Raw genomic sequence first — 13,895 nt, 5'->3', positions numbered from 1 at the left:
GGGTGTAGCTGGTTCTCTTCATTACTGAACAATTGGAACCAATTTGGCTCATTTCATTGTTGAAGAGAGCCATGTCCATCATTTAGTATTGTTGTTGAAATATATGATTTCCTGGTTCTGCTCATTTCACTCACCATCAGTTCATGTAAGTCTGTCCAGGCCTCTTTTAAATCATCCTGCTGGTCATTTCTTACAGAACAATAATTATATTCCATAACATTTATATACCACAATTTATTCAGCCATTCTCCACTTGATGGTCATCCATTCATTTTCCAGTTTCTAGCCACTACAAAAAGGGCTGCCACAAACATTTTGGCACACAGGTCCCTTTCTCTCCTTTAAGATCTCTTTGGCCTAGATTAGCCGGTTTCTCTGTTATTGTTTGACTTTTCACAGACCTCATAGACTATCCTATCCCTATCATTTTATTGGCAAAGATATTGGAGTGATCCATTTTTTCACTTATCTATGTGGGGGAAATAGACACTCAAAATAGACATTTTGAGTTTTTAGGATTGCTTTAAGTGAGGCACAGTCTCTCTAAAAAATATCAATAAAATGATAGAAAGTCAAAAAAAAAAAAAAAAAGATCTCTTTGGGATATAAGCCCAAACTTTTTGATAACTTTTTGAACATAGTTCCAAATTGCTGTCCAGAATGGTTGGATGCATTCACAATTCCACCAACAATGTTTCAGTGTCCCAGTTTTCCCACATCCCCTCCAGCATTCATCATTATCTTTTACTGTCATCCTAGCCAATCTGAGATCTACCCATAATATTATCTGCCAGCTGAAGCCAAATGAGCAAGTTTAATTTCTTTCATGTGACAGCCCTTCATCTGATTAAAAGATGGTAGTTATATCTTCCCTAAATCTAAGCTTTTTTAGACTGAACATTTCTTTCTTATAGTCCTCTTATTGGTATGGTTTTGGTCTCATTATTATCCTGGCTAATATAAATTCTAGGTCATCAGATATTTCTTTTAAGGTCATCAGAATTGAAATCCAGTTGTTGTCAGGTAATGAAGGGCACATATAAAATTATCACTTCTCTTGTTCTGGACACTAGATTTGACCATTTGGTTGCATAAAAGTATCTAAACATTACTTTTATTCCCCTCTCCCCAAATAATTGCCCAATTTAATAGTTTCTTTTTAAAAATTGAGTGTTATTTTCATGAAGATCTACATTCTCTCTCATCTCCACCCACATTGAGGAGAATAAGAAAAACAAAATCTGTTAAGGCATTTACAGTCAAGAAAAAAGAACTCTCACATTGGCCATATCTTCCCTCATTCCCCCCCCCAAAAAAGTGTCTGTCCTGAGTCCATTACTTCTGTCAGTAGATGAGTAGCATGTTTCATCTTGAGTCTTTTGTTATTGTGGTTGGTCATCTTGTTTTCAGAGTTCTTAAGACTTTCATAATTGTCTCAAAATGTTATTATTTTTGTACAAATTGTTCTCCTGGTTCTACTCACTTTATTTTGCATAAGTTTATGGGTATACATTTTATTATCTTTCTGAATACACATAAGTCTTCCTCTTTTCCTGCTCCTTCTGATTTAATCAGTCACCTACTTATTTAATAAGCACTTATTGTTGGCCCAAGCGATAATGCTAAGTGCTGCGCTTGTCTAGCAAAGGAGACAACATGCAAATAACTGTATACAAGCTACCTATATAAAGGACTAAATTGGAGATAATCTCAGAGGGAAGAAAGTACTTGAAAATTAAGAAAAAGTGGAAAAGGCTCCTGATTTCTTTCTACACATCTTCACCTTTTCTGATACTCTGGATTTTCCTCTCTCTCTCTCTCTTTCTCTCTCTCTCACTTTTTATTGATACATACATATATCTAACTCCCACATACACTGTGTATGCCCACATAACACCTGTCCTGAAACTGACCACACCTGCTTCTGAACCTCTTTCCACGGCTAGATTGTTCCTATTCTCACAAAGACTAGAGAATTTTGTACCATCAGCAACAAATTCTAGTAGTATTTTTCCTGATAGTCTACCTGTACAACCTGTTTCTCACTCAGTAGATCTCATTTTTAGACACTTAAAAAATATTTTAGTTTATAATTTTTCATCTTAGTCATTTCCTGGTATATCCCCATTCCATAGCCTTTCTTTGTAACAAAATATTTTTTTAAAAAGCAACTGACAGAATGACTGTCTCACAAGATATGCAACATTTTACTCCCGTATTCCTTCACCTCCATGTCAAATAAAAAGAAATCTATTTGTCATTTCTTTTCCAGGAACAAAATTGATCATTGTACTTAATCTTAGTTCATCTGCCTTTTGTCGTTATATATATTGTTCTCCTGATTTTTATTTTATTTTTTTGCTTTGCATCAGTTCACATCTTCCCATGTTTCTCTGAATCAGAGCTCAACTTTCATGGACCATTAGCAAATCATCAAGTACATGGAACTCCTGTGGCCTCCCTCACTGATTAGGCACCACCCTAGTCTTCTCGTCAACACAAATCATTTTGAGTGAGTTTCTTCCTTGGAAGATGTCTGCTGTTCTCTAATCCTATCTGTTCAGTTGATTATTCTCAATTTTCGTTTCAGAAGGTAATACTTTCTGATATGGTTTCAAATTTTTGGATGTTTTGAGTCTGCTGCCTTTCTTTAACTGTCTCTACATGCATTATATACAGGAAGGGAGAATTACATAACCCAGGAGAAGTACTTAAGATATAAATGGCACAGGCTCTACTCTGCTACTTCATTCTATAATATTTGACCATTTAGTCTGTCATAAGGTCAAGAAAAGACATTTTTCCTGAGACAAATCCTTATAAATGTGCCTTTGAGTAGAGTAAAAAAAATATATATTTTTTTATTTCCTCTGTTTATCCCAAGGCAAAAACAGACTAAATTCTTTTTTTTTTTTAAATATTAAAATTGGAATTTGAAGGCCCTGATTTTAAGCCACCTGTCCTAAGCAAATGGGCACTTGCATGTGCGCGCCCCCTCCCCCCCCAGAGCTTGTTTTCTTTTTCCATAGGAAATCATTCCACTGAGAAGTTGACTCTTTCCTGCTAGTTTTCCCTAACTTTATTTGATTGTTTTAATATTTTCTTCAAAACTCTAGACAGGTTTTGTGGCATCTTTTGCACAGTTCTGACCATAACATTCCCCTACTCAATAAATTCCAGTGATTTCCTGTTGGACAGGGGTTCTTAATTTGGGATCCATGAATTTTTTATTTTAATTTTGATAACTGTTTCAATATTATAATTGATTTCCTTTATAATATGTATTTTTTTTGCTTTTAAAAACATCCCAAGGAGTCCATAGGCCTGATGGTGACTATGAGTTCTTTGAGAGCAGAGATTGTTTCATCTTTTTGTCTTTATATCTATCCCCAGTTCCTAGCACAGTATGTGGCATAGTAAGCACTTAATAAATGTTTGTTGATTGACTGATAATCAGGGTATCCTTTCCAGACTATTGTCGGGAGCTTATCTCCTGCTTATTCTGTTGCTGATATGAGATGGTCCCTGGCTCATGCTCATACACGTGAATGTGGTGGCCTCTGATGGTGATCATTGACTTGGCTAGAAGAGAACACATTAATGTTATATTTATTGATTATCATGGATTCATGACATTGTAACAGAGACTAGTTAACATAGGGAAGACTGTTTCAATCCACAATAAGTTGTCTTTAATCTTTTGCCATTTCATTTGCCATCTATTTCCTCTACCCTCTACTTTCTAATGGTTCCCTCATCAAAATTGGTTCAATTTTTGGTTTACATATCCTGTAACTCTGTTGCCTCAAAGATTGAATTATTCAAAAGTTCTTTTGTCTTCTGTAATTAACAAATCTTTTCTTCCTCCTAAGGTTTCAAATACTTTCACTTTGTAAATTTCTTTGTTCTATTATCCCATAAGGTCCTATTTGTGTCTGGGGGAAAAAACCCTGAGAAAACAAACAAAATTAATGGAAAGACTACTGAAGTGTGTGTATATCTGTCTATCTCTTTAACAATGAAATAATGGCTTTTTTGGTTATTAATTGAGGAAATTATTCATTAAATCTTAAAGATAGATCCTATTTGTCAGCAGTTTGGGTTTGCATGATTGATAACAAACTGGATATTTTGGGCTCAAGAGCACAAGTACTAGTTAGTTACATAAATAATCCTATACATTGACAAAACATCAATTAAGTTATCATTGAACAAGTGTCTTATATGTCTAATGACCAAATATTTGATCTAATTTGTTATTTTAAAGGGTATTTATCAGTTTTATTGATTCTTGGTGGTGATTTATAGGAATAAAAGTTTTTATGAATTATCAACTAAGTGAAGCTAGCTTCTGAAAATTGGTGATTGTTTCAAAAATAACAAATTAACTTTATGAAATAATTAAAATCAATTCATATTAATTTTTAAAATATATGAATATGTTGAGGCTTGGCTGCTGCAAATGGTCATAAATAATGATGGAGTCTTGCAGTTTCCAAAAAAGGCTGTAATTCAACATTAGTCTTAAGAAATTTTAAACAGTTGCTATGATATTAGAAATACTTTAAAAACTTTCTTTATTCTTAGTTTTTTTTGTTGTTTTCTTTTATATGGCTAATGTAGAAATGTTTTCCATGACTGCTCATGTAGACTCAAATTGCTTACCTTCTCAAGGAAGGGAGAGAATTTGGAACTGAGAATTTTAAAAGACAAATGTTAAAAATTTTTGTTTACATGTAATTGATTAAAATTTTTTTTAATTTTAAAATTATATCATAGGATCATAATAATATTTAAAGACATATATCTATAGTAGAGTATTGACCCTTCAGTCAGAAGATAATGTTTCAAAGCCTACCTTAGATACCTGTAGCTGTATATAGCTGTAAATAGCTAGCTGTATAATTATTTAGTTTTTTAAAATCTGAGCTTCCTCATCTCTAGAAAAAAGTGACGATAATAATAATTTATGCTATACATTTCTCAATGGTGTTTTTAGAAAAGTACTTTGCAAACTTTAAAACACCATAAAATGTCTTGCATTATTATTAATGCATGGTTCCAAAAGCATTAGTATACAATTTTAAGTTATTTCAAGTTTTTGCAAAAGTTTTCTCTCAGCCTTCCATCCTCTCTAAATATTATTGGTTTCTTTTGTTTTTATATCTCATTCATTCCCAAATAAACATCATCAAGCAGCAAGCCTTTGAAGCCTTGTAACAAAGAAAAAAATGATTTAATAAAAATCAGAAGGAAAAAAAAGACAAATCAGCTGAAACATAAGCCATATCTGATATTATCTGCAACCTTCCACATTCATAGGTTCTCACCTTTTGGGGAAGGAGAGGGATATTTTTTCTCATCTCTTTTTCCAGATTCAGCTTGATCATTATAGTTACGCAGCATTCAGTTTCATTTTCTTGTTTTCCTTTCCATTTTCTTTGTTATAGTTATCATGTATGCTTAAAAAATATTTTAATGCCTTTTCATTTTTGATCATCATCAACTTTTTCCAGCATATCCTCCCTTTCTTCTTTCAAAGAACAAAAATTTAAAAAGAGGAAGGAAAAAATTCAGCAAAAGTAACCAGTACATTGAAAGAGCTAGATATTATATACATTCCCATAGTCTCTCACTTCTGCAAACAGGTTGCCTTCTCATATTTCTTCTTTGGAGTCAAGCTTGGTCATTATAATTTCATGGTATTTAGTTTTGATTGTTTTGTTGTCTATATTGATATAGTTTATTTATATTGATGTAGTCATTTTTTATCTTGCTTTCCTGGTTCTGCTTTACTTCATTTTGTATCTGTTTTTACAAATCTTCCTATGTTTCTCTCTATACATCATAGTCAGTTTTTCTTATGGTATATTCCATTATATTCATGGGCTACAATTAATTTAGGTATTCCCTAATAAATGGTCATAAGTTTTGTTTCCATTTTTTGTTACAACAAAAAGCACTACTATTATTATTTTATATGTATATTTTTGATGTATACTTTTTGATCTTCTTGGGGTGTGATATATATATGTATATGTACAAAATTTATTAGGATTTATGGATTAAAGATAGGGATATTTTAGTTATTTCCTTAGCATAATTCCAAATTGCTTCCCAGAATGGCAGTTTACAGCTTCTAAGGTTATTTTATTTGTACCTTTTATCTTTATTTCACATTCATTTCTTATACTTCCTTCAGATTGAACCCTCCCTTTTGATAAAGAAAAGCAAACAAATTTGATAGAGACCATATCTGAACAATATTCAGTACTTTGTCCTAGTAGTCCCCCATTTTTTTTCCATGAAGGATGCCATGTCTTTCTTCTGCAGAAATGTTTCATTGATGACTTGTTTTTATAGACTAGTCATTCTTTGATATATTCCTCTCCATTTAACTTTCACTTGTAATAAAGAAAACCATTTAAGCAAAATTGACAAAATGATCACATTACCATATGCCACATTCTGTCCTCTTTCTTTCCCTTGCTTCCCTTCCCCTACCAAGCCACTTCCTCATTTTTGAAATACCTCCACTAAAAATCAAAAGAATCTGATTGAGAAATATTCTTTATTGTAACAATAAATCAAATATTTGCTCTTTATCAAGATATCTTCACATTATTTTTATTTATATTCTTGTATGATTGAGATAAATCAAGGAATAACTAAATTGGAAGACTAGTATTCATCGTGACAATGACAAATAAATGGAAAAATGGCAATACTGACTGTTCTAGCTAATCTTGCAATTTAATGTGATGCCAGTCAAAATTCCATTAAATTATTTAGTAGAGTTAGATTAAGCTGTAATAAAATCCCTATATTAAAAAGTGAGGCAGAAGTATTACTATAAAAATGAAAACTGATAAGGGAGACTAGCACTCTCAAATCTTGAAATGTACCATTAAATAATTATGAAAATTCCTTGGTCCTATTGCACTTAAACTTAAGGTAAATTAAGGCATAACACTCTGAGTACATTTAGTTTATTACTAAAGTGTGAATTTACTAATGAAGAGAATCTCAGATCCTAGAGCAAAGCTAAGATCCTGCATGAGGGGAACAATTCTCTTATAGTTTTGGAAAGTATAGAAAATGGGAAAGCTAACATCATAATTGAAAGTAAATATGAATGGATTAAATTGAATGTGAGGGCTAGCAACAACTCCCTTCCTTCCTTCATGTGACTAAGAAATGTTCATTGAGTTCAACTACATCTTCAGGGGTAGAGATAACAAACTAGACTTTTTTGGATACCAAAACAGACATCATTGAAGGATAGCTTAGTTTTGTAACGATACTAGAGAAAAAGTTCTGGTGTGTCTACTTGCATCTTTTAAGGATAATAGATTTATTTCCTTGACACAAGAATAAAAGAATAATTAACAGGAGAATTGAATTTCTAACCTTAATTCATTATAGACCACTTCTGAATTAAGTTCAGAAACAAGGAATAATGATTTATGCAGTTACAGGACAAAACTAATTAATTATAAACTGGATCAAATTGAAAAAAAGAATCTATTGACTTATTTCAGTACTAAAATAGAGTAGGGAAATTAATCATAAAGGAACATAAGAATTAAAACTCAAAATGTTTAGTTAGTTTGAAAATCCCATGTTAAAAAACACTGGTGAATGGAAACACTATTCAATAAAATTTGATAGAAAAACTGTTATAGACTGCTGATCTGTCAAACTAAATTCTTGTTCTTTCCCTCCAAATTCTTCTTTTGAATTTTCACATTTCTTTGAGTGCACCTCCTTCCAGTCACCCAGGTTCATATCCTTGGCATTATCCTTGATTCCTTATTATTCATTCCTTATATCTAATTATTTGTTAATCATTACTACTTGCATAACATAGATCACATCTTCCCCATCTCTCTGCTTATTTAGGTACCACACTAGTGTAGATCTTTATCACTTCATTCCTTGGCTACTGTATTAATCTAATTTACCTCTTAACTTCTTCCTTCCCTGCTCTATTCTTCTATATAGCTGACAAAATTATTTTCCTAGAACATGGTTGTGATCATGTCACTTTGTTGCTCAGTAAACTCTAGTGGCTCCCTGTGCCTCTAGGATCCAACATAAATTTCTTTGGTTAGCTTTTGAAGTTCTTCCCATCCTGACTCCAACTTGCTATTATATATTATGCTACTTCCTGTACTCTACAGACTAGTTAAACTGGTCTTGATGATCTGCTTCCATGACATTCCCTCTCCTGTCTCTTTGCCTTTGCATTGGCGTTTCCTGTGCTAGGAGTGCACACCTATCTCATCTTATTTTTTTTTCTATTAAATTTATTTTTAATACACATTATTTTATGAATCATATTAGGAGAGAAAAATCAGAGCGAAAGGGAAAAACCATGGGAAAGAAAAAAGAACAGAAAAAAAAAGTGAACATAACATGGGTTGATTTACATTCAGTCTCCATAGGTCTTTTTCTGGATACAGAAGGCATCTTCTTGGGATTGCTTTGGATCACTGTACTACTGAGAAGAACCAAGTTTTTCATAATTGATATCGCCCATTCTTGCTGTTATTGTATACAATATATTCCTGGTTCTGCTTGTCTTGCTCAGCATCATCTTCTTAGGTTCTTTTATTTCCTCCAAAACTCTGCTCAGGGATTAGTTTATATAAGGAGCTTTTTCTGATCACTACCAACTGTCAGGGCTCTCCCCTCTCCCCTAAATTAACCTTCTGTTTATTTTGTATAAATAAACATGTCTCTATATTAGTATATGTATATCTGCCTTACCAGTCAAATGTCAGATTATGAATATGACAGATTTATGTATGTGTTATCTCACCTGTCTCACTATAAGGACCTTGACAGCACAGACTTCCCATTTTTATCTTTATATTCTCTGTGTTTAGCATAGTGACTGACACTTTACAGTAGGTGCTTAAAAAGTGCTTGTTGATTGATTGAATTACATGAGAGGGAGGGAAAGAAAAAAAAGAATTTCAAACTAATCTAGAAGGGGACAAAAAATAGAGTCATTTTCTTAGCTTACATCTCATTAATTCATTTTTCACTGCCTTCCTAAGTGCTAGAGGTTTTCTGCATCTGTTATTCGATTTTGATTGCTATTTTTTGTTAAATATGTAACAATAAGAAGTTAATAGTTCACAAATCTCTTTTTAACATACATCAGTGAGTTGAAATTTATGGGGCTATCAACATTTTATTTTCCATTAACAAGTTTCATAAGCAGTATAACCTGTGTGATCTCGAACTATTAAAGGGGACAAACATAGGTTTATCTTTTTTTCTCTTGTATCTGAAACCAAACACCTTAATTCTCTTTATATTTGAAAAATTACTTGTTGACAAAAAGAGATTTATTTGGTAGCTGATTATTTGAAAAATAACGAGAAGTTCCATGCTAAGAAATAATTACTGAGTCTAATCATAATTTGTGAGGGTAGATCATTCACCCCATTTATTTTTTTTTCTCACAGGTAGTGCCTTTCTTAGTGCCATTTTTCTGGCCTTAGCAACGTACCAGTCACTATATCCAATCACCTTGTTTGTACCAGGGCTGCTGTATCTTCTCCAGGTAAATTCTTGACTGGATAAAAGTTATAATTGCTCAATTTAAGTGTAATAATGTCTATGCTTAAGTCCTTCTAAGTTTGGTGCTCCTCATGATTTTTCTAGGATTATGATCATATACTATATGTCATATAAAGCCAGTCTGAGTCAAGTTAAATCAGCATGCATTTATTAAGAGAGTCTTATGTGCTAGGCACTATACTAAGAACTATCAAGTAGCTCCGGGATCTGATGGGGAAGATTATATGCAAACAGCTATGTATACATAATATCAAGCAGTAAGGATGCAGTGCCAGATTATCAATATGGAGCCAGAAGACCTGAATTTAAGTCCCTGCTCTGTCACCTACTGGTTGGGTTATCCTGGGCAAATCACTCCCTCTACTTGAACCTTTTTTTTTCTTCTTTCATAAAATTTGTTCTACATGACTTATAGGAATATGTGAAGAAAGTGCTTTCTAAACAAGTGTATATGGAAATTTGAGCTATTATAATAATTATTGTTGGATAACATCTGATTATTTAGAATGTTGAGGAATTAAGGAGTGAGCACTCAACTTTGTGTAAATAATTTCTATTAATAGTGAGTGTTAACATATGCACATATATGTATGTTTTATATATATATATGTATTCATACATATATTTATAATGATGGTGGTTAAATAAAGATCAACTTTCTAAAATTCACTCAGGAGAGTTTAAATCCATTCACAGCCCTCGGCACTATTTAGTCTGTCCTTTGACTCCTGGAAACTCATCCTAATCATTGGAAGCATCTTAGTAGGAGATTCTGCCTGTGTGAGATTAAAACCTAAGCTTAGTGTCTTGTACCCAGATAAGTACCTTTTTCTTCTCAAAATAAGGAAACAGAAAGACTATTCCAACTTTGGAGAAAAGAGTTTAATTTAGAGAACAAAATTTTGGGTGGGAATTCAAAATACCTTTGTTCTCCTATCTCTGCTGATGATTTGTTTTGTGACCTTGGGTAAAACCACTTCCACTTTCTTGCCTTATGTAAAATGAGGAGGAGGTATATTAATTAGGACATCATGAAGAGCCTTCTTAAGTCTAACAAATTTCAGATATTTAGGCCCAAAGTTAGGAAAAGAAAACAATCCAGTCACACATCAAAGGGACAAACAGTACATGAAGGAGAGAAGATTACTTGTAAAATACTGGATATATGTTAGATTTTTGCTGTTATTGTGTTGGTAGCCTCTACCATTAGTCATAAAGATCATTTGGAATTTTAAGCTTTTTGAATCACATTACTTTTCTAGTCTGTAATTGGGGAGGAAAATATTCCTTTAAAAAATATTGTTTTTATTTTTTTTAATTAATAAAATTGATTTTTTTCTCTTTTCTATCTTTTCCTTCTTCCTTCAATTGTCCTTTTATAAGCATTCTATGTCATTGACTTGAGAAAATTAACTGTGCCTTGAAACCTTTGAAATTGAAACCTAAGCTTAGCTTTATTAGACCTCTACCCAGATCTGTACCTTTTTCTTCTCAAAATAAGGAAACAGAGAGACTATCCTAACTTTGGGGAAGATAGTTTAGTATAGTGAACATAATTTAAGATTGGGATTCTTTTGTGGTTTACTTATTAATAGAAAGGAAGGATGTTACACAGGCATTTTTAAAAATATAAACATGCTTATATATTTAACATTTTATAGGAAAAATATTTCTAACATTCACATTTTCTAATGGAAACCCAGTTTACTTCATGTGGAAAACTAGCATCCGTGTCCTCACAATTTGAGGGGTTGATCCCTTACAGCTAAATTCATTATATTCATGAGGAAAGTTATACTCAGAGAAAGGAAACAACTTTAATAACTGTCCAAAAGTCACATAGCTAATCATTGGCAAAATGTGGGCTAAAAAGACTCCCAATTCAATGTCCGTTCCCTCTTTGTCCACACTGTGGTGATTCAGAGTTGTGAAATGAGAAGGTATCTTGTCTTTTCGTTTATGGGTTGTTTTTTTCAAACTTATTTGCTTGTGAGGTCAGGATACAACTTGATGATAGAACTGAGATGTGTATTCTGGCTTTGTCTCTCCTAATTGTATTCTTTGTGCTCTCTCCTAGCGACAGTACCTTCCTGTGAAACTGCAAAGCAAAGCCTTTTGGTTCTTCACAGGACAATATACTGTGATGTATGTGGGAAGTCTGGTGGTTATCATCTGCCTTTCATTCTTCCTCCTCAGCTCCTGGGATTTCATTCCTTCTGTTTATGGCTTCATGTAAGTTATTCTGGAGTCATTGAGATGAATTGAATGCTAATTGGCTCAAGTGGTCTAACAGGAATCACAGGAGACAGCCCCCATGAAGATGTCTAATATATCTTTTATAGAGCAATGATGGAGGACAGATAGTCTCTTAAGACATTCCTAGAGACCTCTGGACCTCTAATTGACTTAAATAAGTATTAGGTATTAATGTTATACTGAAATAATAACTAATAACAGCATTTATATAGCAACTTATGGTTCTAAAACCCTTTATAAAATTGTTATTTATTTTGCTTACCTGATCCTTGTTTGCTCATTTGATCTTTGTGAGACAATAATATAAGTATTATTATTCCTGTAATACATATGTGGAAACTGAGGTTCACATAGAGATCAAGTGACTTGTCTGCAGTTTTGCTTGCACAGTTACAGAGCCAAGATATAGGTATTCTATAGGTATTCTGATTCCTATTTGGTTCAATGATCCTCATATGACAGTGGTCTTTCATCCCTTTACCATTCTGATTACCTTCCTCTGAAGGCACTCGAGTTTTCTAATTTCCTTCTTAATAGTGGTATCTAGAACTAAACTCAGCATTCTAGCTGTCATCTGACAAGTGTCAAGTACATCTGGCTTATGATCTTCTCCCTCATTCTAGGACCTCTTCCTGTTAGAATCATGTTAACTTGGGGGGGGGGGAGGGGGAGGGAGGGAGGAAGAGAAGAAATTGTTATTACACTTTTAACTCAAATTAAGCTTGTGCTCTACACTCTATCCCATACTGTAATTGAGTTTTTTTTTTTTTTTTGGATTGCAGGAATTCTGCTTTACCTCTATTTAAATATCTCCTAGTTCTAGATTGTTGAGGTCTTTTTGGGTCATTGATAAAAATGAGGATGTCCCTTCTATTTGACCAAATTGAGACATTTAAGATTACCTTTTGAATTTCTTCATTCATCCAGTTCCAAATTCACCAAACTCTCCTGTCATAAAAACCATATTTCTCCATCTTGTCCTCAAGAGTATCACAAGACATTTTTGTCTAATATTTTTAGGAAATCCATGTTTACTCTGTATACAGTATTGCCCTCTAAATCTCCAATATTGTTACCTTGTTAAAAAAAGAAAATGAGTTGAGTTTTAGCATGGCATTCTCTACTTGAAGCTGTAGCAATTCTATGTAAATACTTTTGACCCTTCCAAATGCTCACAAGCCATCTGCTTACTAAATGTAGTCTAAAACTTTTGCAGGAGTCAGAATGAGGCTCACCAGTTTAAAATTTGAAGATAACATTATCTTTCCTTTTGGGAAATTGGATCAATATTATTTTGACTTGGAATTCTTCTCCACGTTTTCTATGATTTAAAAAAAAATAACAACTATAAACTTAATATTAAACAACCATCATTCCACATGAGCAAGTTTTCTTTGAAATTATTTACTTTCAAGTAAATGAAATCAATGCATAAAATATAATCTGTCATTCCCTTTCAACTTTTATCACTTTGTTAGTTTCCATTTAAATTTTATATGGTGATAATTGTGTATACTTTGTTCTTTTTTTTTCTTTACTATACATCATTTCATAATTATCCTTCTAGGTTTCTTTTATATTTCTCACATTTGTCAGACTTAATTGTACTTGTAGCATTACATTACATATTTATAGAATTATTTATTACTTACATGAATTGATGCTATGTGAAATAAACAGAACCAGGAGATCATTGTACATGGCAACAATAATATTATACAATGATCAATTCTGATGGATATGACTCTTTCCAACAATGAGATGATTGAGGCCAGTTTCAATGATCTTGTGATGAAGAGAGAACCATCTACACTCAGAGAGAGGACTGAGGGAACGGAGTGTGGATCATAACATTGTCACTCTTTTTATTGTTGTTCATTTGCATTTTGTTTTCTTATTTATCTTTCCTTTTTGATCTGATCTTTCTTGTGTAGCAAGATAATTGTACAAATACGTTAACATATATTGGATTTAACATATTTTAACATTTATAACATATGTTGGATTATTTGCCATTTAGGGGAAGGGATGGGGAGAAGGAGTGG

General features: G+C 32.8%; 1 protein-coding gene across 2 annotated transcripts in view; it reads left to right on the top strand.

The window, feature by feature from the left end:
• PIGU (phosphatidylinositol glycan anchor biosynthesis class U) overlaps window positions 1–13,895 on the top strand; it is a 104,946-nt gene that overhangs the window by 55,143 nt on the left and 35,908 nt on the right. For both annotated transcript variants that reach the window (XM_003756925.4, XM_031953882.1), the window contains 2 exons: window positions 9,480–9,577; window positions 11,672–11,826. In XM_003756925.4, coding sequence (XP_003756973.1) covers window positions 9,480–9,577; window positions 11,672–11,826 — 253 coding nt within the window. The remainder of the gene's footprint in view (window positions 1–9,479; window positions 9,578–11,671; window positions 11,827–13,895) is intronic.

Source organism: Sarcophilus harrisii, chromosome 2 (genome assembly GCF_902635505.1).
Source record: "Sarcophilus harrisii chromosome 2, mSarHar1.11, whole genome shotgun sequence".
Taxonomy (NCBI): Eukaryota; Metazoa; Chordata; class Mammalia; order Dasyuromorphia; family Dasyuridae; genus Sarcophilus; species Sarcophilus harrisii.
This window is presented reverse-complemented; position numbering and strand designations above follow the sequence as displayed.